We start from the raw sequence: 26,706 nt of genomic DNA, 5'->3' as shown, positions 1-26,706 counted from the left end.
CACCGCACTGTTGGAGGGTCAGTACTGAGGGAGTGCAGCACTGTCGGACAGGCAGTACTGAGGGAGCGCTGCACTGTCAGAGGGTCAGTAATGAGGGAGCGCTGCAATGTCAGAGGGTCAGTGCTGAGGGAGCCCTGCACTGTCAGTGGGTCAGTACTGAGGGAGCCCTGCACTGTCAGAGGGTCAGTACTGAGGGAGTGCAGCACTGTCGGAGGGTCAGTACTGAGGGAGTGCCGCACTGTCAGAGGGTCAGTACTGAGGGAGTGCAGCACTGTCGGAGGGTCAATACTGAGGGAGCGCTGCACTGTCAGAGGGTCAGTACTGAGGGAGACCTGCACTGTCAGATGGTCAGTACTGAGGGAGTGCTGCACTGTCAGAGGGTCAGTACTGAGGGAGCGCTGCACTGTCAGAGTGTCAGTACTGAGGGAGCCCTGCAATGTCAGAGGGTTAGTACCGAGGGAGTGCTGCACTGTCAGAGGGTTAGCACTGAGGGAGCCCTGCACTGTCAGAGGGTCAGTACTGAGGGAGTGCTGCACTGTCAGATGGTCAATACTGAGGGAGCCCTGTACTGTCAGAGGGTCAGTACTGAGGGAGTGCTTCACTGTTGGAGGGTCAGTACTGAGGGAGTGCTGCACTGTCAGATGGTCAATACTGTGGGAGCCCTGCACTTTCAGAGGGTCAGTACTGAGGGAGCCCTGCACTGTCAGATGGTCAATACTGAGGGAGCCCTGCACTGTTGGAGGGTTAGTACTAAGGGAGTGCCGCACTGTCAGAGGGTCAGTACTGAGGGAGCGCTGCACTGTCAGAGTGTCAGTACTGAGGGAGCCCTGCAATGTCAGAGGGTCAGTACCGAGGGAGTGCTGCACTGTCAGTGGGTCAGTACTGAGGGAGCCCTGCACTGTCAGAGGGTCAGTACTGAGGGAGTGCAGCACTGTCGGAGGGTCAGTACTGAGGGAGTGCCGCACTGTCAGAGGGTCAGTACTGAGGGAGTGCAGCACTGTCGGAGGGTCAATACTGAGGGAGCGCTGCACTGTCAGATGGTCAGTACTGAGGGAGACCTGCACTGTCAGATGGTCAGTACTGAGGGAGTGCTGCACTGTCAGAGGGTCAGTACTGAGGGAGCGCTGCACTGTCAGAGTGTCAGTACTGAGGGAGCCCTGCAATGTCAGAGGGTCAGTACCGAGGGAGTGCTGCACTGTCAGTGGGTCAGTACTGAGGGAGCCCTGCACTGTCAGAGGGTCAGTACTGAGGGAGTGCAGCACTGTCGGAGGGTCAGTACTGAGGGAGTGCCGCACTGTCAGAGGGTCAGTACTGAGGGAGTGCAGCACTGTCGGAGGGTCAGTACTGAGGGAGCGCTGCACTGTCAGAGGGTCAGTACTGAGGGAGACCTGCACTGTCAGAGGGTCAGTACTGAGGGAGTGCTGCACTGTCAAAGGGTCAGTACTGAGGGAGCACCGCACTGTTGGAGGGTCAGTACTGAGGGAGTGCAGCACTGTCGGACAGGCAGTACTGAGGGAGCGCTGCACTGTCAGAGGGTCAGTAATGAGGGAGCGCTGCAATGTCAGAGGGTCAGTGCTGAGGGAGCCCTGCACTGTCAGTGGGTCAGTACTGAGGGAGCCCTGCACTGTCAGAGGGTCAGTACTGAGGGAGTGCAGCACTGTCGGAGGGTCAGTACTGAGGGAGTGCCGCACTGTCAGAGGGTCAGTACTGAGGGAGTGCAGCACTGTCGGAGGGTCAATACTGAGGGAGCGCTGCACTGTCAGAGGGTCAGTACTGAGGGAGACCTGCACTGTCAGATGGTCAGTACTGAGGGAGTGCTGCACTGTCAGAGGGTCAGTACTGAGGGAGCGCTGCACTGTCAGAGTGTCAGTACTGAGGGAGCCCTGCAATGTCAGAGGGTCAGTACCGAGGGAGTGCTGCACTGTCAGTGGGTCAGTACTGAGGGAGCCCTGCACTGTCAGAGGGTCAGTACTGAGGGAGTGCAGCACTGTCGGAGGGTCAGTACTGAGGGAGTGCCGCACTGTCAGAGGGTCAGTACTGAGGGAGTGCAGCACTGTCGGAGGGTCAGTACTGAGGGAGCGCTGCACTGTCAGAGGGTCAGTACTGAGGGAGACCTGCACTGTCAGAGGGTCAGTACTGAGGGAGTGCTGCACTGTCAGAGGGTCAGTACTGAGGGAGCACCGCACTGTTGGAGGGTCAGTACTGAGGGAGTGCAGCACTGTCGGACAGGCAGTACTGAGGGAGCGCTGCACTGTCAGAGGGTCAGTAATGAGGGAGCGCTGCAATGTCAGAGGGTCAGTGCTGAGGGAGCCCTGCACTGTCAGAGGGTCAGTAATGAGGCAGTGCTGCACTGTCGGAGAGTCAATACTGAGGGTGCGCTGAACTGTCAGAGGGTCAGTACTGAGGGAGCCCTGCACTGTCAGAGGGTCAGTACTGAGGGAGTGCTGCACTGTCAGGGGGTCAGTACAGTTGGAGTGCTGCACTGTCAGAGGGTCAGTACTGAGGGAGTGCTGCACTGTCAGAGGGTCAGTACTAAGGGAGTGCCGCACTGTCAGAGGGTCAGTACTGAGGGAGCACCGCACTGTTGGAGGGTCAGTGCTGAGGGAGCCCTGCACTGTCAGAGGGTCAGTAATGAGGGAGCCATGCACTGTCAGAGGGTCAGTACTGAGGGAGCGCTGCACTGTCAGATGGTCAGTATGGAGGGAGCCCTGCACTGTCAGAGGGTCAGTACTGAGGGAGTGCTGCACTGTTGGAGTGTCAGTTCTGAGGGATCCCTGCACTGTCAGAGGGTCAGTACTGAGGGAGCCCTGCACTGTCAGAGGATCAGTACTGAGGGAGTGCAGCACTGTCGGAGGGTCAGTACTGAGGGAGCGCCGCACTGTCAGAGGGTCAGTACTGAGGGAGTGCAGCACTGTCAGAGGGTCAGTACTGAGGGAGTGCTGCACTGTCAGAGGGTCAGTACTGAGGGAGCGCTGCACTGTCGGAGGGTCAGTACTGAGGGAGCCCTGCACTGTCAGAGGGTCAGTAATGAGGGAGTGCTGCACTGTCGGAGAGTCAATACTGAGGGTGCGCTGCACTGTCAGAGGGTCAGTACTGAGGGAGCCCTGCACTGTCAGAGGGTCAGTACTGAGGGAGTGCTGCACTGTCAGGGGGTCAGTACAGTTGGAGTGCTGCACTGTCAGAGGGTCAGTACTGAGGGAGTGCTGCACTGTCAGAGGGTCAGTACTAAGGGAGTGCCGCACTGTCAGAGGGTCAGTACTGAGGGAGCACCGCACTGTTGGAGGGTCAGTACTGAGGGAGTGCAGCAGTGTCGGAGGGTCAGTACTGAGGGTGCGCTGCACTGTCAGAGGGTCAGTACTGAGGGAGCCCTGCACTGTCAGAGGGTCAGTACTGAGGGAGTGCTGCACTGTTGGAGTGTCAGTACTGAGGGATCCCTGCACTGTCAGAGGGTCAGTACTGAGGGAGCCCTGCACTGTCAGAGGATCAGTACTGAGGGAGTGCAGCACTGTCGGAGGGTCAGTACTGAGGGAGCGCCGCACTGTCAGAGGGTCAGTAATGAGGGAGTGCAGCACTGTCGCAGGGTCAGTACTGAGGGAGCGCTGCACTGTCAGAGCGTCAGTACTGAGGGAGACCTGCACTGTCAGAGGGTCAGTACTGAGGGAGTGCAGCACTGTCAGAGGCTCAGTACTGAGGGAGCACTGCACTGCTGGAGGGTCAGTACTGAGGGTGTGCAGCACTGTCGGAGGGTCAGTACTGAGGGAGCGCTGCACTGTCAGAGGGTCAGTGCTGAGGGAACGCTGCACTGTCAGAGGGTCAGTACTGAGGGAGTGCTGCACTGTCGGAGAGTCAAAACTGAGGGTGCGCTGCACTGTCAGAGGGTCAGTACTGAGGGAATGCCGCACTGAGAGAGGGTTAGTACTGAGGGAGCACCACACTGTTGGAGGGTCAGTACTGAGGGAGTGCAGCACTGTCAGAGGGTCAGTACTGAGGGAGTGCTGCACTGTCAGAGGGTCAGTACTGAGGGAGCGCTGCACTGTCAGAGGGTCAGTACTGAGGGAGCCCTGCACTGTCAGAGGGTCAGTACTGAGGGAGTGCTGCACTGAGAGAGGGTTAGTACTGAGGGAGCACCACACTGTTGGAGGGTCAGTACGGAGGGAGTGCAGCACTGTCAGAGGGTCAGTACTGAGGGAGTGCTGCACTGTCAGAGGGTCAGTACTGAGGGAGCGCTGCACTGTCAGAGGGTCAGTGCTGAGGGAGCCCTGCACTGTCAGAGGGTCAATACTGAGGGAGCCCTGTACTGTCAGAGGGTCAGTACTGAGGGAGTGCTTCACTGTTGGAGGGTCAGTACTGAGGGAGTGCTGCACTGTCAGATGGTCAATACTGTGGGAGCCCTGCACTTTCAGAGGGTCAGTACTGAGGGAGCCCTGCACTGTCAGATGGTCAATACTGAGGGAGCCCTGCACTGTTGGAGGGTTAGTACTAAGGGAGTGCCGCACTGTCAGAGGGTCAGTACTGAGGGAGCGCTGCACTGTCAGAGTGTCAGTACTGAGGGAGCCCTGCAATGTCAGAGGGTCAGTACCGAGGGAGTACTGCACTGTCAGTGGGTCAGTACTGAGGGAGCCCTGCACTGTCAGAGGGTCAGTACTGAGGGAGTGCAGCACTGTCGGAGGGTCAGTACTGAGGGAGTGCCGCACTGTCAGAGGGTCAGTACTGAGGGAGTGCAGCACTGTCGGAGGGTCAGTACTGAGGGAGCGCTGCACTGTCAGAGGGTCAGTACTGAGGGAGACCTGCACTGTCAGATGGTCAGTACTGAGGGAGTGCTGCACTGTCAGAGGGTCAGTACTGAGGGAGCACCGCACTGTTGGAGGGTCAGTACTGAGGGAGTGCAGCACTGTCGGACAGGCAGTACTGAGGGAGCGCTGCACTGTCAGAGGGTCAGTAATGAGGGAGCGCTGCAATGTCAGAGGGTCAGTGCTGAGGGAGCCCTGCACTGTCAGAGGGTCAGTAATGAGGCAGTGCTGCACTGTCGGAGAGTCAATACTGAGGGTTCGCTGCACTATCAGAGGGTCAGTACTGAGGGAGCGCCGCACTGTCAGAGGGTCAGTACTGAGGGAGCGCCGCACTGTCAGAGGGTCAGTAATGAGGGAGTGCAGCACTGTCGGAGGGTCAGTGCTGAGGGAGTGCAGCACTGTCGGAGGGTCAGTACTGAGGGAGCGCCGCACTGTCAGAGGGTCAGTAATGAGGGAGTGCAGCACTGTCGGAGGGTCAGTGCTGAGGGAGTGCAGCACTGTCAGAGGGTCAGTACTGAGGGAGCGCCGCACTGTCGGAGGGTCAGTACTGAGGGTGTGCTGCACTGTCAGAGGGTCAGTACTGAGGGAATGCCGCACTGTGAGCGGGTCAGTATTGAGGCAGTGCCACAGTGTCAGAGGGTCAGTACTGAGGGAGCACCGCACTGTCATAGGGTCAGTACTGAGGGAGCGCCGCACCTTCGGAGGGTCAGTACTGAGGGAGCACTGCAATGTTGGAGGGTCATTATTGAGCGAGCGCAGCACTGTCGAAGGGTCAGTACTGAGGGAGCACTGCAACATTGGAGGGTCAGTACTGAGGGAGTGCAGCACTGTCGGAGGGTTTGTACAGAGGGAGCGCTGCACTGTCAGAGGGTCAGTACTGAGGGAGCCCTGCACAGTCAGCGGGTCAGTACGAAGGGAGCACCGCACTGTCAGAGGCTCAGTACTGAGGGAGTGCTGCACTGTCGGAGAGTCAATACTGAGGGTGCGCTGCACTGTCAGAGGGTCAGTACTGAGGGAGCCCTGCACTGTCAGAGGGTCAGTACTGAGGGAGTGCAGCACTGTCGGAGGGTCAGTACAGAGGGAGCGCTGCACTGTCAGAGGGTCAGTACTGAGGGAGCGCCACACTGTCGGAGGTTCAGTACTTTGGGAGCCCTGCACTGTCAGAGGGTCAGTACTGAGGGAGCACCGCACTGTCGGAGGGTCAGTCCTGTGGGAGTGCTGCACTGTCAGAGGGTCAGTACTGAGGGAGTGCAGCACTGTCGGAGGGTCAGTACTGAGGGAGCGCTGCACTGTCAGAGGGTCAGTTCTGAGGGAGCCCTGCACTGTCAGAGGGTCAGTACTGAGGGAGCGCTGCACTGTCAGATGGTCAATACTGAGGGAGCCCTGCACTGTCAGAGGGTCTGTACTGAGCGAGTGCAGCACTGTCAGAGGGTCAGTACTGATGGAGACCTGCACTGTCAGAGGGTCAGTACTGAGGGAGTGCTGCACTGTTAGAGGGTCTGTACTGATGGAGCCCTGCACTGTCAGAGGGTCAGTACTGAGGGAGTGCAGCACTGTCGGAGGGTCAGTACTGAGGGAGTGCCGCACTGTCAGAGGGTCAGTACTGAGCGAGTGCAGCACTGTCGGAGGGTCAGTACTGAGGGAACGCTGCACTGTCAGAGGGTCAGTACTGAGGGAGACCTGCACTGTCAGATGGTCAGTACTGAGGGAGTGCTGCACTGTCAGAGGGTCAGTACTGTGGGAGCACCGCACTGTTGGAGGGTCTGTACTGAGGGAGTGCAGCACTGTCGGACAGGCAGTACTGAGGGAGCGCTGCACTGTCAGAGGGTCAGTACTGAGGGAGCCCTGCACTATCAGAGGGTCAGTACTGAGGGAGTGCTGCACTGTCGGAGAGTCAATACTGAGGGAATGCCGCACTGTGAGGGGGTCAGTATTGAGGCAGTGCCGGACTGTCAGGGGGTCAGCACAGTGGGAGTGCTGCACTGTCAGAGGGTCAGTACTGAGGGAGTGCTGCACTGTCAGAGGGTCAGTACTAAGGGAGTGCCGCACTGTCAGAGGGTCAGTACTGAGGGAGTGCAGCACTGTCAGAGGGTCAGTACTGAGGGAGTGCAGCACTGTCGGAGGGTCAGTACCGAGGGAGCGCTGCACTGTCAGAGGGTCAGTACTGAGGGAGCCCTGCGCTGTCAGAGGGTCAGTACTGAGGGAGCGCTGCACTGTCAGATAGTCATTACTGAGTGAGGCCTGCACTGTCAGAGGGTCAGTACTGAGGGAGTGCTGCACTGTTGGAGGGGCAGTACTGAGGGAGTGCTGCACTGTCAGAGGGTCAGTACTGAGGGAGTGCAGCACTGTCTGAGGGTTAGTACTGAGGGAGTGCCGCACTGTCAGAGGGTCAGTACTGAGGGAGCGCTGCACTGTCAGAGTGTTAGTACTGAGGGAGCCCTGCACTGTCAGAGGGTCAGTACTGAGGGAGTGCTGCACTGTCAGAGGGTCAGTACTGAGGGAGCCCTGCACTGTCAGAGGATCAGTACTGAGGGAGTGCAGCACTGTCGGAGGGTCAGTACTGAGGGAGCGCCGCACTGTCAGAGGGTCAGTAATGAGGGAGTGCAGCACTGTCGGAGGGTCAGTACTGAGGGAGACCTGCACTGTCAGAGGGTCAGTACTGAGGGAGTGCTGCACTGTCAGAGGGTCAGTAATGAGGGAGCACCGCACTGTTGGAGGGTCAGTACTGAGGGAGTGCAGCACTGTCGGAGGGTCAGTACTGAGGGAGCGCTGCACTGTCAGAGGGTCAGTACTGAGGGAGCACCGCAATGTTGGAGGGTCAGTACTGAGGGAGTGCAGCACTGTCGGAGGGTTAGTACTGAGGGAGCGCTGCACTGTCAGAGGGTCAGTACTGAGGGAGCCCTGCACTGTCAGCGGGTCTGTACTGAGGGAGCACCGCTCTGTCAGAGGGTCAGTACTGAGGGAGTGCTGCACTGTCGGAGAGTCAATACTGAGGGTGCGCTGCACTGTCAGAGGGTCAGTACTGAGGGAGCCCTGCACTGTCAGAGGGTCAGTACTGAGGGAGTGCAGCACTGTCGGAGGGTCAGTACAGAAGGAGCGCTGCACTGTCAGAGGGTCAGTACTGAGGGAGCCCTGCACTGTCAGAGGGTCAGTACTGAGGGAGTGCAGCACTGTCGGAGGGTCAGTACAGAAGGAGCGCTGCACTGTCAGAGGGTCAGTACTGAGGGAGCGCCGCAATGTCAGAAGTTCAGTACTGAGGGAGCGCCACACTGTCGGAGGGTCAGTACTGAGGGAGCCCTGCACTGTCAGAGGGTCAGTACTGAGGGAGCACTGCACTGTTGGAGGGTCAGTACTGTGGGAGTGCTGCACTGTCAGAGGGTTAGCACTGAGGGAGCCCTGCACTGTCAGAGGGTCAGTACTGAGGGAGTGCTGCACTGTCAGATGGTCAATACTGAGGGAGCCCTGTACTGTCAGAGGGTCAGTACTGAGGGAGTGCTTCACTGTTGGAGGGTCAGTACTGAGGGAGTGCTGCACTGTCAGATGGTCAATACTGTGGGAGCCCTGCACTTTCAGAGGGTCAGTACTGAGGGAGTGCTGCACTGTCAGATGGTCAATACTGTGGGAGCCCTGCACTTTCAGAGGGTCAGTACTGAGGGAGCGCTGCACTGTCAGAGTGTCAGTACTGAGGGAGCCCTGCAATGTCAGAGGGTCAGTACCGAGGGAGTGCTGCACTGTCAGTGGGTCAGTACTGAGGGAGCCCTGCACTGTCAGAGGGTCAGTACTGAGGGAGTGCAGCACTGTCGGAGGGTCAGTACTGAGGGAGTGCCGCACTGTCAGAGGGTCAGTACTGAGGGAGTGCAGCACTGTCGGAGGGTCAATACTGAGGGAGCGCTGCACTGTCAGAGGGTCAGTACTGAGGGAGACCTGCACTGTCAGATGGTCAGTACTGAGGGAGTGCTGCACTGTCAGAGGGTCAGTACTGAGGGAGCGCTGCACTGTCAGAGTGTCAGTACTGAGGGAGCCCTGCAATGTCAGAGGGTCAGTACCGAGGGAGTGCTGCACTGTCAGTGGGTCAGTACTGAGGGAGCCCTGCACTGTCAGAGGGTCAGTACTGAGGGAGTGCAGCACTGTCGGAGGGTCAGTACTGAGGGAGTGCCGCACTGTCAGAGGGTCAGTACTGAGGGAGTGCAGCACTGTCGGAGGGTCAGTACTGAGGGAGCGCTGCACTGTCAGAGGGTCAGTACTGAGGGAGACCTGCACTGTCAGATGGTCAGTACTGAGGGAGTGCTGCACTGTCAGAGGGTCAGTACTGAGGGAGCACCGCACTGTTGGAGGGTCAGTACTGAGGGAGTGCAGCACTGTCGGACAGGCAGTACTGAGGGAGCGCTGCACTGTCAGAGGGTCAGTAATGAGGGAGCGCTGCAATGTCAGAGGGTCAGTGCTGAGGGAGCCCTGCACTGTCAGAGGGTCAGTAATGAGGCAGTGCTGCACTGTCGGAGAGTCAATACTGAGGGTGCGCTGAACTGTCAGAGGGTCAGTACTGAGGGAGCCCTGCACTGTCAGAGGGTCAGTACTGAGGGAGTGCTGCACTGTCAGGGGGTCAGTACAGTTGGAGTGCTGCACTGTCAGAGGGTCAGTACTGAGGGAGTGCTGCACTGTCAGAGGGTCAGTACTAAGGGAGTGCCGCACTGTCAGAGGGTCAGTACTGAGGGAGCACCGCACTGTTGGAGGGTCAGTGCTGAGGGAGCCCTGCACTGTCAGAGGGTCAGTAATGAGGGAGCCCTGCACTGTCAGAGGGTCAGTACTGAGGGAGCGCTGCACTGTCAGATGGTCAGTATGGAGGGAGCCCTGCACTGTCAGAGGGTCAGTACTGAGGGAGTGCTGCACTGTTGGAGTGTCAGTTCTGAGGGATCCCTGCACTGTCAGAGGGTCAGTACTGAGGGAGCCCTGCACTGTCAGAGGATCAGTACTGAGGGAGTGCAGCACTGTCGGAGGGTCAGTACTGAGGGAGCGCCGCACTGTCAGAGGGTCAGTACTGAGGGAGTGCAGCACTGTCAGAGGGTCAGTACTGAGGGAGTGCTGCACTGTCAGAGGGTCAGTGCTGAGGGAGCGCTGCACTGTCGGAGGGTCAGTACTGAGGGAGCCCTGCACTGTCAGAGGGTCAGTAATGAGGGAGTGCTGCACTGTCGGAGAGTCAATACTGAGGGTGCGCTGCACTGTCAGAGGGTCAGTACTGAGGGAGCCCTGCACTGTCAGAGGGTCAGTACTGAGGGAGTGCTGCACTGTCAGGGGGTCAGTACAGTTGGAGTGCTGCACTGTCAGAGGGTCAGTACTGAGGGAGTGCTGCACTGTCAGAGGGTCAGTACTAAGGGAGTGCCGCACTGTCAGAGGGTCAGTACTGAGGGAGCACCGCACTGTTGGAGGGTCAGTACTGAGGGAGTGCAGCAGTGTCGGAGGGTCAGTACTGAGGGTGCGCTGCACTGTCAGAGGGTCAGTACTGAGGGAGCCCTGCACTGTCAGAGGGTCAGTACTGAGGGAGTGCTGCACTGTTGGAGTGTCAGTACTGAGGGATCCCTGCACTGTCAGAGGGTCAGTACTGAGGGAGCCCTGCACTGTCAGAGGATCAGTACTGAGGGAGTGCAGCACTGTCGGAGGGTCAGTACTGAGGGAGCGCCGCACTGTCAGAGCGTCAGTACTGAGGGAGACCTGCACTGTCAGAGGGTCAGTACTGAGGGAGTGCAGCACTGTCAGAGGCTCAGTACTGAGGGAGCACTGCACTGCTGGAGGGTCAGTACTGAGGGTGTGCAGCACTGTCGGAGGGTCAGTACTGAGGGAGCGCTGCACTGTCAGAGGGTCAGTGCTGAGGGAACGCTGCACTGTCAGAGGGTCAGTACTGAGGGAGTGCTGCACTGTCGGAGAGTCAAAACTGAGGGTGCGCTGCACTGTCAGAGGGTCAGTACTGAGGGAATGCCGCACTGAGAGAGGGTTAGTACTGAGGGAGCACCACACTGTTGGAGGGTCAGTACTGAGGGAGTGCAGCACTGTCAGAGGGTCAGTACTGAGGGAGTGCTGCACTGTCAGAGGGTCAGTACTGAGGGAGCGCTGCACTGTCAGAGGGTCAGTACTGAGGGAGCCCTGCACTGTCAGAGGGTCAGTACTGAGGGAGTGCTGCACTGAGAGAGGGTTAGTACTGAGGGAGCACCACACTGTTGGAGGGTCAGTACGGAGGGAGTGCAGCACTGTCAGAGGGTCAGTACTGAGGGAGTGCTGCACTGTCAGAGGGTCAGTACTGAGGGAGCGCTGCACTGTCAGAGGGTCAGTGCTGAGGGAGCCCTGCACTGTCAGAGGGTCAATACTGAGGGAGCCCTGTACTGTCAGAGGGTCAGTACTGAGGGAGTGCTTCACTGTTGGAGGGTCAGTACTGAGGGAGTGCTGCACTGTCAGATGGTCAATACTGTGGGAGCCCTGCACTTTCAGAGGGTCAGTACTGAGGGAGCCCTGCACTGTCAGATGGTCAATACTGAGGGAGCCCTGCACTGTTGGAGGGTTAGTACTAAGGGAGTGCCGCACTGTCAGAGGGTCAGTACTGAGGGAGCGCTGCACTGTCAGAGTGTCAGTACTGAGGGAGCCCTGCAATGTCAGAGGGTCAGTACCGAGGGAGTACTGCACTGTCAGTGGGTCAGTACTGAGGGAGCCCTGCACTGTCAGAGGGTCAGTACTGAGGGAGTGCAGCACTGTCGGAGGGTCAGTACTGAGGGAGTGCCGCACTGTCAGAGGGTCAGTACTGAGGGAGTGCAGCACTGTCGGAGGGTCAGTACTGAGGGAGCGCTGCACTGTCAGAGGGTCAGTACTGAGGGAGACCTGCACTGTCAGATGGTCAGTACTGAGGGAGTGCTGCACTGTCAGAGGGTCAGTACTGAGGGAGCACCGCACTGTTGGAGGGTCAGTACTGAGGGAGTGCAGCACTGTCGGACAGGCAGTACTGAGGGAGCGCTGCACTGTCAGAGGGTCAGTATGGAGGGAGCCCTGCACTGTCAGAGGGTCAGTACTGAGGGAGTGCTGCACTGTTGGAGTGTCAGTTCTGAGGGATCCCTGCACTGTCAGAGGGTCAGTACTGAGGGAGCCCTGCACTGTCAGAGGATCAGTACTGAGGGAGTGCAGCACTGTCGGAGGGTCAGTACTGAGGGAGCGCCGCACTGTCAGAGGGTCAGTACCGAGGGAGTGCAGCACTGTCAGAGGGTCAGTACTGAGGGAGTGCTGCACTGTCAGAGGGTCAGTACTGAGGGAGCGCTGCACTGTCGGAGGGTCAGTACTGAGGGAGCCCTGCACTGTCAGAGGGTCAGTAATGAGGGAGTGCTGCACTGTCGGAGAGTCAATACTGAGGGTGCGCTGCACTGTCAGAGGGTCAGTACTGAGGGAGCCCTGCACTGTCAGAGGGTCAGTACTGAGGGAGTGCTGCACTGTCAGGGGGTCAGTACTAAGGGAGTGCCGCACTGTCAGAGGGTCAGTACTGAGGGAGTGCTGCACTGTCAGAGGGTCAGTACTAAGGGAGTGCTGCACTGTCAGAGGGTCAGTACTAAGGGAGTGCCGCACTGTCAGAGGGTCAGTACTGAGGGAGCACCGCACTGTTGGAGGGTCAGTACTGAGGGAGTGCAGCAGTGTCGGAGGGTCAGTACTGAGGGTGCGCTGCACTGTCAGAGGGTCAGTACTGAGGGATCCCTGCACTGTCAGAGGGTCAGTACTGAGGGAGCCCTGCACTGTCAGAGGATCAGTACTGAGGGAGTGCAGCACTGTCGGAGGGTCAGTACTGAGGGAGCGCCGCACTGTCAGAGGGTCAGTAATGAGGGAGTGCAGCACTGTCGCAGGGTCAGTACTGAGGGAGCGCTGCACTGTCAGAGCGTCAGTACTGAGGGAGACCTGCACTGTCAGAGGGTCAGTACTGAGGGAGTGCAGCACTGTCAGAGGCTCAGTACTGAGGGAGCACCGCACTGCTGGAGGGTCAGTACTGAGGGTGTGCAGCACTGTCGGAGGGTCAGTACTGAGGGAGCGCTGCACTGTCAGAGGGTCAGTGCTGAGGGAACGCTGCACTGTCAGAGGGTCAGTACTGAGGGAGTGCTGCACTGTCGGAGAGTCAAAACTGAGGGTGCGTTGCACTGTCAGAGGGTCAGTACTGAGGGAATGCCGCACTGAGAGAGGGTTAGTACTGAGGGAGCACCACACTGTTGGAGGGTCAGTACTGAGGGAGTGCAGCACTGTCAGAGGGTCAGTACTGAGGGAGTGCTGCACTGTCAGAGGGTCAGTACTGAGGGAGCGCTGCACTGTCAGAGGGTCAGTACTGAGGGAGCCCTGCACTGTCAGAGGGTCAGTACTGAGGGAGTGCTGCACTGAGAGAGGGTTAGTACTGAGGGAGCACCACACTGTTGGAGGGTCAGTACGGAGGGCGTGCAGCACTGTCAGAGGGTCAGTACTGAGGGAGTGCTGCACTGTCAGAGGGTCAGTACTGAGGGAGCGCTGCACTGTCAGAGGGTCAGTACTGAGGGAGCCCTGCACTGTCAGAGGGTCAGTACTGAGGGAGTGCTGCACTGTCGGAGAGTCAAAACTGAGGGTGCCCTGCACTGTCAGAGGGTCAGTACTGAGGGAATGCCGCACTGAGAGAGGGTTAGTACTGAGGGAGCACCACACTGTTGGAGGGTCAGTACTGAGGGAGTGCAGCACTGTCAGAGGGTCAGTACTGAGGGAGTGCTGCACTGTCAGAGGGTCAGTACTGAGGGAGTGCAGCACTGTCAGAGGGTCAGTACTGAGGGAGTGCTGCACTATCAGAGGGTCAATACGGAGGGTGCGCTGCACTGTCAGAGGGTCAGTACTGAGGGAGTGCAGCACTGTCAGAGGGTCAGTACTGAGGGATTGCTGCACTGTCAGAGGTTCAGTACTGTGGGAGTGCAGCACTGTCAGAGGGTCAGTACTGAGGCAGTGCCGGACTGTCAGGGGGTCAGTACAGTGGGAGTGCTGCACTCTCAGAGGGTCAGTACTAAGGGAGTGCAGCACTGACGGAGGGTCAGTACTGAGGGAGTGCTGCTCTGTTGGAGGGTCAGTACTGAGGGAGTGCTGCACTGTCAGAGGGTCAGTACTGAGGGAGCCCTGCACTGTCCAGAGGGTCAGTACTGAGGGAGCGCCGCACTGTCGGAGGGTCAGTACTGAGGGAGTGCTGCACTGTCAGCGGGTCAGTACTGAGGGAGTGCTGCACTGTCAGAGGGTCAGTACTGAGGGAGCACCGCACTGTCAGCGGGTCAGTACTGAGGGAGTGCTGCACTGTCGGAGGGTCAGTACTGAGGGAATGCCGCACTGTGAGGGGGTCAGTACTGAGGGAGCGCCGCACTGTCAGAGGGTCAGTAATGAGGGAGTGCAGCACTGTCGCAGGGTCAGTACTGAGGGAGCGCTGCACTGTCAGAGCGTCAGTACTGAGGGAGACCTGCACTGTCAGAGGGTCAGTACTGAGGGAGTGCAGCACTGTCAGAGGCTCAGTACTGAGGGAGCACCGCACTGCTGGAGGGTCAGTACTGAGGGAGCACCGCACTGTTGGAGGGTCAGTACTGAGGGAGCACCGCACTGTTGGAGGGTCAGTACTGAGGGAGTGCAGCACTGTCGGAGGGTCAGTACTGAGGGAGGGCTGCTTTTATTGCCCATCCCTAATTGCCCTTGTGAAAGTGGTGGTGAGTTGCCTTCTTGAACTGCTGCAGTCCATGTGGGGTAGGTACACCCGCAGTGCTGTTAGGAAGGGAGTTCCAGGATTTTGACCCAGTGACAGTGAAGGAACGGCGATATCGTTCCAAGTCAGGATGGTGTGTGACTTAAAGGGGAACTTGCAGGTGGTGGTGTTCCCATGTATTTGCTGCCCTTGTTCTTCTAGGTGGTAGAGGTCATGGGTTTGGAAGGTGCTGGGCAATTGGGGTCTGGAAAAGTGGTTGCTAAACGGCCTACGGTGGTGCAGGTAAAGTTGGAGATGAGCTTTGTTCTGTTAGCACTTGTTGGGACATAAATATTCTCCTCCCCTCCATTAGCCCAGGTGTGAATTAGTCCAGGTCCTGCTCTCGGCTGCTGTGCAGCTGCTTCATAGTCAGAGGTCATGAAACCTGCAGGATCGTCCTCACCTCCAAGTTTCATTGAAGACCTCTATCCCCAGTGTGGGGCAGACAAAACCCCTTTCTTTCTCTTGGGGGAGATGGCCGTTGAATCCACACAGCTGTTGATCATTCTGCCATTCACAGCTCCTCTAGACACCTTCTGTCTCTTTACGTGTCCCATTCCCACTCCCTTTGACCACTAACTCTTGTACCATTTAATCTCCTGGCGTCCACCCTATCACAGAGCTTTCTTTTTGTTCTTTTTCCACCCTCCCCTGTTTCACTTGCTCAAAGCCTGTTACATTTCTAACTTTTCCCAGTTCTGCTGGAAGGTCACTGACCTGAAACGTTAACTCTGTTTCTTTCTCCACAGAAGCTGCCTGATCTGCTGAGTATTGTCAGCATTTTCTGTTTTCATTCCCCTCAACTTTTTCTGCTCGACGGAGAACAATCACGTCTCAAACCCCCTCGTCTCTGTTACCATTCCGGTAAATCTCCTCTGCACTCCCTCCAACACCCTGACATCCTTTCTAAAGCGTGGTGGTCAGAATGGACCACAATACTCCAGCAGGGGCCTAACCAGCGATTTACTTTAGCTTAACTTCCTTGCTTGTGAACATTCTGTCCATATTAGAGAACTCAGATCCTCTCGATTTGAGTTTCACCCAGAAAGACTGAGAAAGAGCATTGATGGACTGTTCCAACACAGCGACATGATTCTGTACAAAGACACTGTCTTACTAGCACTCGATGAACCAGCGTCGTATCTGTTCCCGGTATGTTTCCTTGATGTCAGGGCCCTCAGTGTCTATCACAGTCTGCTTGATGATTGGCTGCGCCTTCTCAAACTCAGCCTTGTACTGATGCTGCAGAACATGTCTTGATTCCATTGTCATGTCTGCCTTCACTTTGGCCAGAACGGGTTTATGAGCATCTTCGCCGGGAACCTGTGTGTGAATGAAATGGCAGCCAGGGTTAGCCACTGATAACATTTGCCTCACCTATGCCTGTAGTTGATCTAGTTGAATGACAGAGCAAGTTCGAGGGCTGAATGACCTATCCTTGCTCCTATTTCCTACGTTCCTATGTTCCCCTGTATCAATACAGTGTCTGTACCATCTGAGTACCCGTACTCTGCCTTTACCCACACTGTGCCTGTACCCATGCTGCGCCTGCACTCACCCTGTGCCTGTACCCATGCTGCGCCTGTACCCACGCTGCGCCTGTGCCCACCCTGTGCCTGTACTCACATTGCGCCTGTGCCCACCCTGCGCCTGTATTCACACAGGGCCTGTGCCCACCCTGTGCCTGTACTCACATTGCGCCTGTACGCATGCTGCGCCTGTACCCACCCTGCGCCTGTGCTCACCCTGCGCCTGTTCCCACCCTGCATCTGTACTCACGCTGTGCCTGTACGCATGCTGCGCTTGTACCCACACTGCACCTATACTCACACTGCGCCTGTATGCATGCTGCACTTGTACCCACACTGCGACTGTATGCATGCTGCGCGTGTACCTACACTGCACCTATACTCACACTGCGCCGGTACGCATTCTGCGCCTGTTCCCACCCTGTGACTGTACCCACACTGCACCTGTACCCACGCTGCGCCTGTGCCCACCCTGCGACTATACTCATGCTGCAGCTGTGCCCACCCTGTGCCTGTACTCACACTGTGTATGTACTCACATTACACCTGGACACATGCTGCGCCTGTACCCACACTGCACCTGTACCCATGCTGCGCCTGTGCCCATCCTGCGCCTGTACACATGCTGCACTTGTACCCACATTGCGCCTGTACGCATGCTGTGCTTGTACCCACACTGCACCTATATTCACACTGCGCCTGTACGCATGCTGCGCCTGTACCCACACTGCACCTGTACCCATGCTGCGTCTGTGCCCACCCTGCACCTGTACCCATGCTGCGTCTGTGTCCACCCTGTGCCTGTACTCATGCTACGCCTGTATGCATGCTGCGCTTGTACCCACCCTGTGCCTGTACTCACGCTGCGCCTGTACGCATGCTGCGCTTGTACCCACACTGCGCCTGGACGCATGCTGCGCCTGTACCCACACAGGGCCTGTACCCACACTGCGCCTGTACTCACACTGCGCCAGTACTCACACCAGTTATAGTGTTTTACTGCATTAAAGCTGGTTGTTGTTCACCTGTTGAGCTTGGGTCTGAGAATCTCAGTTAGTTTATAATCAATACTTAATTTCTCTGAAGCCTCTAGAATCCTGAAATGCCCCCTGCCCCTGCTCCTCTGCAGGGGAAATGTGTCAGAGTTCACTTCAGTCTTGGTTCAAATCCCTTTACCTTTCCCTGATCCTGTAATATTCTGTTTTGATGTGTTCAACAGCTCCCCTCCCACTGCCCCTCTTCACACATCCCCATTACCCCCTCCCATTCACCTCCTCCCCTCCCACTGCCCCTCCTCGCCCAACCCCTTCACACATCCCCATTACCCTCCTCCCCTCCCACTGCCCCTCCTCTCACATCCAGTTCACACATCCCCCTTACCCTCCTCCCCTTCACATCCTCCCCTCCCACTGCCCCTCCTCTCACATCCCCTTCACACATCCCGATTACCCCCTCCCCTTCACCTCCTCCCCTCCCACTGCCCCTCCTCGCCCAACCCCTTCACACATCCCCATTACCCTCCTCCCCTCCCACTGCCCCTCCTCTCACATCCAGTTCACACGTCCCCATTACCCTCTCCCCTTCACCTCCTCCCCTCTCACTGCCCCTCCTCTCACATCCAGTTCACACGTCCCCATTACCCCCTACCCTTCACCTCCTCTCCCACTGCCCCTCCTCTCACATCCAGTTCACACGTCCCCATTACCCCCTCCCCTTCACCTCCTCCCCTCCCACTGCCCCTCCTCTCCCAACCCCTTCACACATCCCCATTACCCCCCTCCCCTTCACCTCCTCCCTCCCACAGCCCCTCCTCTCCCAACCCCTTCACACATCCCCATTACCCCCCTCCCCTTCACCTCCTCCCCTCCCACTGCCCCTCCTCTCACATCCCCTTCACACATCCCCATTACCCCCCTCCCCTTCACCTCCTCCCCTCCCACTGCCCCTCCTCTCCCAACCCCTTCACACATCCCCATTACCCTCCTCCCCTTCACCTCCTCCCCTCCCACTGCCCCGCCTCTCACCCCTTCACAAATCCCCTTACCCCCCTCCCCTTCACCTCCTCCCCTCCCTCAGCCTCTCCTCTCACGTCCCCATTACCCCCCTCCCCTTCACCTCCTCCCCTCCCACTGCCCCTCCTCGCCCAACCCCTTCACACATCCCCATTATCCCCTCCCCTTCACCTCCTCCCCTCCCACTGCCCCTCCTCTCACATCCCCTTCACACATCCCCATTACCCCCCTCCCCTTCACCTCCTCCCCTCCCACTGCCCCTCCTCTCACATCCCCTTCACATATCCCCATTACCCCCCTCCACTTCACATCCCCTCCCACTGCCCCTCCTCTCACATCCCCTTCACACCCCCTTCCCCCCTCCCCTTCACCTCCTCCCCTCCCACTGCCCCTCCTCTCACATCCCCATTACCCCCCTCCCCTTCACCTCCTCCCTCCCACTGCCCCTCCTCGCCCAATCCCTTCACACATCCCCATTACCCCCCTCCCCTTCACCTCCCCTCCCACTGCCCCTCCTCTCACATCCCCTTCTCACATCCCCATCACACCCCTCCCCTTCACCTCCTCCCTCCCACTGCCCCTCCTCGCCCAATCCCTTCACACATCCCCATTACCCCCCTCCCCTTCACCTCCCCTCCCACTGCCCCTCCTCTCACATCCCCTTCTCACATCCCCATTACCCCCCTCCCCTTCACATCCTCCCTCCCTCTGCCCCTCCTCTCACATCCCCTTCACACATCCCCATTACCCTCTCCCCTTCACCTCCTCCCCTCCCACTGCCCCTCCTCTCACGTCCCCTTCACACATCCCCATTACCCCCCTCCCCTTCACCTCCTCCCTCCCACTGCCCCTCCTCGCCCAACCCCTTCACACATCCCCATTACCCTCCTCCCCTTCACCTCCTCCCCTCCCTCTGCCCCTCCTCTCACATCCCCTTCTCACATCCCCATTACCCCCCTCCCCTTCACCTCACCCCTCCCACTGCCCCTCCTCTCAGATCCCCTTCACACATCCCCATTACCCCCCTCCCCTTCACCTCCTCCCCTCCCACTGCCCCTCCTCTCACGTCCCCTTCACACATCCCCATTACCCCCTCCCCTTCACCTCCTCCCCTCCCACTGCCCCTCCTCTCACGTCCCCTTCACACATCCCCATTACCCCCCTCCCCTTCACATCCTCCCTCCCTCTGCCCCTCCTCTCACATCCCCTTCACACATCCCCATTACCCTCTCCCCTTCACCTCCTCCCCTCCCACTGCCCCTCCTCTCACGTCCCCTTCACACATCCCCATTACCCCCCTCCCCTTCACCTCCTCCCTCCCTCTGCCCCTCCTCTCACATCCCCTTCACACATCCCCATTACCCTCTCCCCTTCACTCCCTCCCCTCCCACTGCCCCTCCTCTCACATCCCCTTCACACATCCCCATTACCCCATACCGTTCACCTCCTCCCCTCCCTCTGCCACTCCTCCCACAACCCCTTCACACATCCCCATTACCCTCTCCCCTTCACTCCCTCCCCTCCCACTGCCCCTCCTCTCACATCCCCTTCACACATCCCCATTACCCCCTCCCCTTCACCTCCTCCCTCCCTCTGCCCCTCCTCTCACATCCCCTTCACACATCCCCATTACCCCCTACCGTTCACCTCCTCCCCTCCCTCTGCCACTCCTCCCACAACCCCTTCACACATCCCCATTACCCTCTCCCCTTCACTCCCTCCCCTCCCACTGCCCCTCCTCTCACATCCCCTTCACACATCCCCATTACCCCCTCCCCTTCACCTCCTCCCCTCCCACTGCCCCTTCTCTCACATCCCCTTCACACATCCCCATTACCCCCTACCGTTCACCTCCTCCCCTCCCTCTGCCACTCCTCCCACAACCCCTTCACACATCCCCATTACCCCCTCCCCTTCACGTCCTCCCCTCCCTCTGCCATTCCCCCCACAACCCCTTCACACATCCCCATTACCCTCCTCCCCTTCACCTCCTCCCCTCCCTCTGCCCCTCCTCTCACATCCCCTTCACACATCCCCATTACACCCTCCACTTCACCTCCTCCCTCCCTTTGCCCCTTCTCTCACATCCCCTTCTCACATCCCCATTACCCCCCTCCCCTTCACCTCACCCCTCCCACTGCCCCTCCTCTCACATCCCCTTCACACATCCCCATTACCCCCTCCCCTTCACCTCCTCCCCTCCCACTGCCCCTCCTCTCACATCCCCTTCACACATCCCCATTACCCCCCTCCCCTTCACCTCCTCCCTCCCTCTGCCCCTCCTCTCACATCCCCTTCACACATCCCCATTACCCCCTCCCCTTCACATCCTCCCTCCCTCTGCCCCTCCTCTCACATCCCCTTCACACATCCCCATTACCCCCTCCCCTTCACGTCCTCCCCTCCCACTGCCCCTCCTCTCACATCCCCTTCACACATTCCCATTACCCCCCTCCCCTTCACCTCCTCCCCTCCCTCTGCCCCTCCTCTCACAACCCCTTCACACATCCCCATTTCCCCCTCCCCTTCACTTCCTTCCTCCCTCTGCCCCTCCTCTCACATCCCCTTCACACATCCCCATTACCCCCTCCCCTTCACCTCCTCCCCTCCCACTGCCCCTCCTCTCACATCCCCTTCACACATTCCCATTACCCCCCTCCCCTTCACCTCCTCCCCTCCCACTGCCCCTCCTCTCACATCCCCTTCACACATCCCCATTACCCCCTACCGTTCACCTCCTCCCCTCCCTCTGCCACTCCTCCCACAACCCCTTCACACATCCCCATTACCCCCTCCCCTTCACGTCCTCCCCTCCCTCTGCCATTCCTCCCACAACCCCTTCACACATCCCCATTACCCCCTCCCCTTCACCTCCTCCCCTCCCACTGCCCCTCCTCTCACATCCCCTTCACACATTCCCATTACCCCCCTCCCCTTCACCTCCTCCCCTCCCACTGCCCCTCCTCTCACATCCCCTTCACACATCCCCATTACCCCCTACCGTTCACCTCCTCCCCTCCCTCTGCCACTCCTCCCACAACCCCTTCACACATCCCCATTATCCCCTCCCCTTCACCTCCTCCCCTCCCTCTGCCACTCCTCTCACATCCCCTTCACACATCCCCATTACCCCCCTCCCCTTCACCTCCTCCCTCCCTCTGCCCCTCCTCTCACATCCCCTTCACACATCCCCATTACCCCCTCCCCTTCACATCCTCCCTCCCTCTGCCCCTCCTCTCACATCCCCTTCACACATCCCCATTACCCCCTCCCCTTCACGTCCTCCCCTCCCACTGCCCCTCCTCTCACATCCCCTTCACACATTCCCATTACCCCCCTCCCCTTCACGTCCTCCCTCCCTCTGCCCCTCCACCTCTCCCTTTATCTCCCCATCCCCTGGGGACTGCACTGTGGACCCTCCACCCTCGGGTAGTGGGTGGACTGTGCCTTTAACTGTGGGTCTGCTCAGAAAGTTAAGAGAGAGAAACTGTGGTGAAGTGGTCTCTCTCTCTCCCTCTCTCTCCCTCTCTCTCCCTCTCTCTCAGCTCCCGGCAGCTCAACTAATTTCCTGAGTTTGTATAATTTTCATATTAGGAGAAAACGTATATATATGTTCCTGCAATCTATATCCTATTTGGCTAGTTACCATGGAGACAGGGCTAATAGGAAAATCAATGTTTTTTAAGCGGAATGCAATTTGTCGATTCGGAAAGTGTGTGGCTTTTGTAATAAATGTTACATTAACAGGGATGGAACATCAGTGAGTGCAGAGTTCCCATTGGCAGGCAGTGCCATTAAGAGTCCGATGCAGGCAGAAGCTTGGCTTCATCATCAAACACGCCTGTAAATGATGCCAGTAATGAGTTTCTAATATGCATCTGCACCAACTTCCTCCTCTGCTGATGTCTTGTCAATGGTCGTATGTCATCAAAAAAATCTCGGCAGTTTGTTGCCTCATTGCTTCCCAAATGTATTTTAAATATCATTCGGAACACTCAATTATTTAAAACGCTGAACTAAACACTCACTAATGGAGAGAAATACCAGCCACAAAAATACATTCATTTCTCAAATGGTGAGGAAGTAATTTCTGTGAAAGTGTGGTTCTGCTCTCTCTCAGACCCTGGTTCACTTTTCACAGAGTGACCAAGAGATCCGACAGTGAGCGGCCTTTGAAAACGAAACTGAAATTTAAATCATGCTCAACCTTTGACTGTGTGCCTCTGGGATGGACAGACACAATTCAGCTCCTTGTGATCAGAGGATTTACAGACTCCTCAGATTGCTCGATACGTGACTCCCTCCGTGTCTCTGGTACTGATACCAGAGAGACCTTCTTGTCTTAGCCTCCTTGTCTCGAGAGACAATGGGTAAGCGCCTGGAGGTGGTCAGTGGTTTGTTGAGCAGTGCCTGGAGTGGCTATGAAGGCCAATTCTAGAGTGACAGACTCTTCCACAGGTGCTTCAGATAAAATTGGTTGTCGGGGCTGTTACACAGTTGGCTCTCTCCTTGCACTTCTGACTTTTTTCCTGCCAACTGCAAAGTCTCTTCGACTCACCACACTTTAGACCCGCCTTTATGGCTGCCCGCCAACTCTGGCAATCGCTGGCAACTGACTCCCAGGACTTGTGATCAATGTCACAGGATTTCATGTCACGTATGCAGACGTCTTAAAAGCGGAGACATGGACGGCCGGTGGGTCTGATACCAGTGGCGAGCTCGCTGTACAATGTGTCTTTGGGGATCCTGCCATCTTCCATGTGGCTCACATGGCCAAGCCAGAAACTGCCCAAGGTATTGCCCAGCTGAGTGGGGAGGGAGCTGCTCACATCCAATCACTGCCCAGAGGCAGTCCATACCCCAATGAGAGTCAGTGTGTGGGGAACCCGTACCCCAGTGAGAGTCAGTGTGTGTGGGACCCGTACCCCAGTGAAAGTCAGTGTGTGTGGAACCCGTACCCCAGTGAGAGTCAGTGTGTGTGGAACCCGTACCCCAGTGAGAGTCAGTGTGTGTGGGACTCGTACCCCAGTGAGAGTCAGTGTGTGTGGAACCCGTACCCCAGTGAGAGTCAGTGTGTGTGGGACCCGTACCCCAGTGAGAGTCAGTGTGTGTGGGACCCGTACCCCAGTGAGAGTCAGTGTGTGTGAAACCCGTACCCCAGTGAGAGTCAGTGTGTGTGGGACCCGTACCCCAGTGAGAGTCAGTGTGTGTGGGACCAGTACCCCAGTGAGAGTCAGTGTGTGTGGAACCCGTACCCCAGTGAGAGTCAGTGTGTGTGGGACCCGTACCCCAGTGAGAGTCAGTGTGTGTGAAACCCGTACCCCAGTGAGAGTCAGTGTGTGTGGGACCCGTACCCCAGTGAGAGTCAGTGTGTGTGGGACCAGTACCCCAGTGAGAGTCAGTGTGTGTGGAACCCGTACCCCAGTGAGAGTCAGTGTGTGTGGGACTCGTACCCCAGTGAGAGTCAGTGTGTGTGGAACCCGTACCCCAGTGAGAGTCAGCGTGTGTGGGACCCGTACCCCAGTGAGAGTCAGCGTGTGTGAAACCCGTACCCCAGTGAGAGTCAGCGTGTGTGGAACCAGTACCCCAGTGAGAGTCAGTGTGTGTGGGACCCGTACCCCAGTGAGAGTCAGTGTGTGTGGAACCCGTACCCCAGTGAGAGTCAGTGTGTGTGGGACCCGTACCCCAGTGAGAGTCAGTGTGTGTGGAACCCGTACCCCAGTGAGAGTCAGTGTGTGTGGGACCCGTACCCCCTGAATTTAGAAGCGACAGAAAGTTAATGATGATGGTAGACAGATACAGATAAACTGCAGGAGGATTTGAACGTAGTGGGAATTGGTTAAACAGGCAACAGAAAAATTCGATGTCGAGAAATACAAAGTGCTTCACACGGATACAAAAAAAGTTCAGCTATTTACAATCTGTATTAATGACTTGGATGAAGAGACAGAGAGCAATGTTTCCAAGTTTGCTGATGATACAAAGCTCAGTGGAAAAGTAAGCTGCAGGGAGGATGTCGAGAGACTACAAAGAGATATAGACAGGCTGAGTGAGTGGGCAACAAGATGGCAAATGGAGTATAATGTAGGGAAGTGTGAAATTGTTCACTTTGGTTGTAAAAATAGAAAAGCAGAATATTTTTTAAAAGTTGTGAAACTGGTAAGTGTTGATGTTCAGACAGACCTGGGGGTACTTGTACAAGGAATGTACAAAGTTAACAAACAGGTGTAGCAGGCTATGAGGAAGGCAAATGGCATGTTAGCCTTTATTGCAAGGGGGGATTGCAGTACAATAATAAAGAAGTCTTACTAAAATTGTACAGGGTTTTGGTGAGACCGCACCTGAATACTGTGTGCAGTTTTGTTTCCACATTTAAGGAAGGATATACTTGCACTGGAGGCAGTGCAGCGAAGGTTCACTAAATTGGTCCCTGGGATGAGGGGGTTGTCCTGTGTTGAAAGGCTGAGTAAATTGGACCTATATTCTCTGGAGTTTAGAAGAATGAGAGATGATCTAATTGAAACATTCGGGACTCTGAGGGGGTTCACTAAATTGATCCCTGCAGCAACGCACCAAGGCTCCTTTGACAGCACCTTGTGTGATAGGCAGAGGGACGGAGAGATTAACTGACGAGGAGGTCATGGGGCAAAGGCAAAGACAGCATGTTAATTGTGTGGTGAAAGACAAAGCATTAGTACAGAGAGAGTGTTAATGACAGAATAATGAACAGCTCTATCCAAAAGCACAAACATGAAAAACTAAATTTAAGGCAGGCACATGGTAAAAAAATGATAAAAACAAAATAAAATAAAATAATTATTTTATTCATTCATGGGATGTGGGCGTCACTGGCCAGGCCAGCATTTATTGCCCATCCCTAATTACTCTTGAGAAGGTGGTGGTGAGTTGCCTTCTTGAACCGCTGCAGTCCATGTGGGGTAGGTATACCCACAGTGCTGTTAGGAAGGGAGTTCCAGGATTTTGACCCAGCGACAGTGAAGGAACGGGGATATAGTTCCAAGTCAGGGATGGTGTGTGACTTGGAGGGGAGCTTGCAGGTGGTGGTGTTCCCATGTATTTGCTGCCCTTGTCCTTCTAGTTGGTAGAGGTCGCGGGTTTGAAAGGTGCTGTCTGAGGAGCCTTGGTGCGTTGCTGCAGTGCATCTTGTAGATGGTACACACTGCTGTCACTGTGCATCGGTGATGGAGGGAGTGAATGTTTGTGGATGGGGTGCCATTCAAACAGACTGCTTTGTCCTGGATGGTGTTGAGCTTCTTGAGTGTTGTTGGAGCTGCACCCATCCAGGCAAGTGGAGAGTATTCCATCACACTCCTGACTTTTGCCTTGTAGATGGTGGACAGGCTTTGGGGAGTCAGGAGGTGAGTTACTCGCCGCAGGATCCCTAGCCTCTGACCTGTTCTGGTAGCCACGGTATTTATATGGCTACTCCAGTTCAGTTTCTGGTCAATGGTAGCCCCTAGGATGTTGATAGTGGGGGATTCAGCGATGGTAATGCCATTGAATGTCAAGGGGAGATGGTTAGATTCTCTCTTGTTGGAGATGGTCATTGCCTGGCACTTGTGTGGCGCGAATATTACTTTCCACTTATCAGCCCAAGCCTGGATATTGTCCAGGTCTTGCTGCATTTCTACACGGACTGCTTCAGTATCTGAGGAGTCACGAATGGTGCTGAACATTGTGTCATCATCAGTGAACATCCCCACTTCTGACCTTATGATTGAAGGAAGGTCATTGATGAAGCAGCTGAAGATGGTTGGGCCTCGGACACTACCCTGAGGAACTCCTGCAGTGTTGTCCTGGAGCTCAGATGATTGACCTCCAACAATCACAACCATCTTCCTTTGCGGTAGGTATGACTCCAACCAGTGGAGAGTTTTCCCCCGATTCCCATTGACCTCAGTTTTGCTAGGGCTCCTTGATGCCATACTCGGTCACATGCTGCCTTGATGTCAAGGGCAGTCACTCTCACCTCACCTCTTGAGTTCAGCTCTTTTTGTCCATGTTTGAACCAAGGCTGTAACTGGCTCGGTCATAGAAGACAGAGGGTAGCAGTGGATGGGTGTTTTTCTGAATGGAGGGATGTGACTAGTGGTGTTCCGCAGGGATCAGTGCTGGGACCTTTGCTGTTTGTAGTATATATAAATGATTTGGAGGAAAATGTAGCTGGTCTGATTAGTAAGTTTGCGGACGACACAAAGGTTGGTGAAGTTGCGGATAATGATGAGGATTGTCAGAGGATGCAGCAGGATATAGATCGGTTGGAGACTTGGGCGGAGAAATGGCAGATGGAGTTTAATCCGGACAAATGTGAGTTCATGCATTTTGGAAGGTCTAATGCAGGTGGGAGGTATGCAGTAAATGGCAGAACCCTTAGGAGTATTGACAGGCAGAGAGATCTGGGCGTACAGGTCCACAGGTCACTGAAAGTGGCAATGCAGGTGGATAAGGTAGTCAAGAAGGCATACGGCATGCTTGCCTTCATCGGTCGGGGCATAGAGTATAAAAATTGGCAAGTCATGTTGCAGCTGTACAGAACCTTTGTTAGGCCACACTTAGAATATTGCGTGCAATTCTGGTCGCCACACTACCAGAAGGACGTGGAGGTTTTG

The 26,706-nt window shown here is 56.6% G+C and overlaps 1 protein-coding gene across 1 annotated transcript in view; it reads right to left on the bottom strand.

The window, feature by feature from the left end:
* Nucleotides 1-26,706, bottom strand: part of LOC137369689 (dynein regulatory complex protein 11-like) — a 486,226-nt gene that overhangs the window by 199,021 nt on the left and 260,499 nt on the right. The window contains exon 6 of the mRNA XM_068031024.1: nucleotides 15,653-15,858. Within this exon, the coding sequence (XP_067887125.1) occupies nucleotides 15,653-15,858 (206 nt within the window). The remainder of the gene's footprint in view (nucleotides 1-15,652; nucleotides 15,859-26,706) is intronic.

This window comes from Heterodontus francisci, chromosome 5, assembly GCF_036365525.1.
Source record: "Heterodontus francisci isolate sHetFra1 chromosome 5, sHetFra1.hap1, whole genome shotgun sequence".
NCBI lineage: Eukaryota > Metazoa > Chordata > Chondrichthyes > Heterodontiformes > Heterodontidae > Heterodontus > Heterodontus francisci.
The sequence above is the reverse complement of the archived record's forward strand: the minus strand, read 5'-3'. Positions and strand labels throughout refer to the sequence as shown.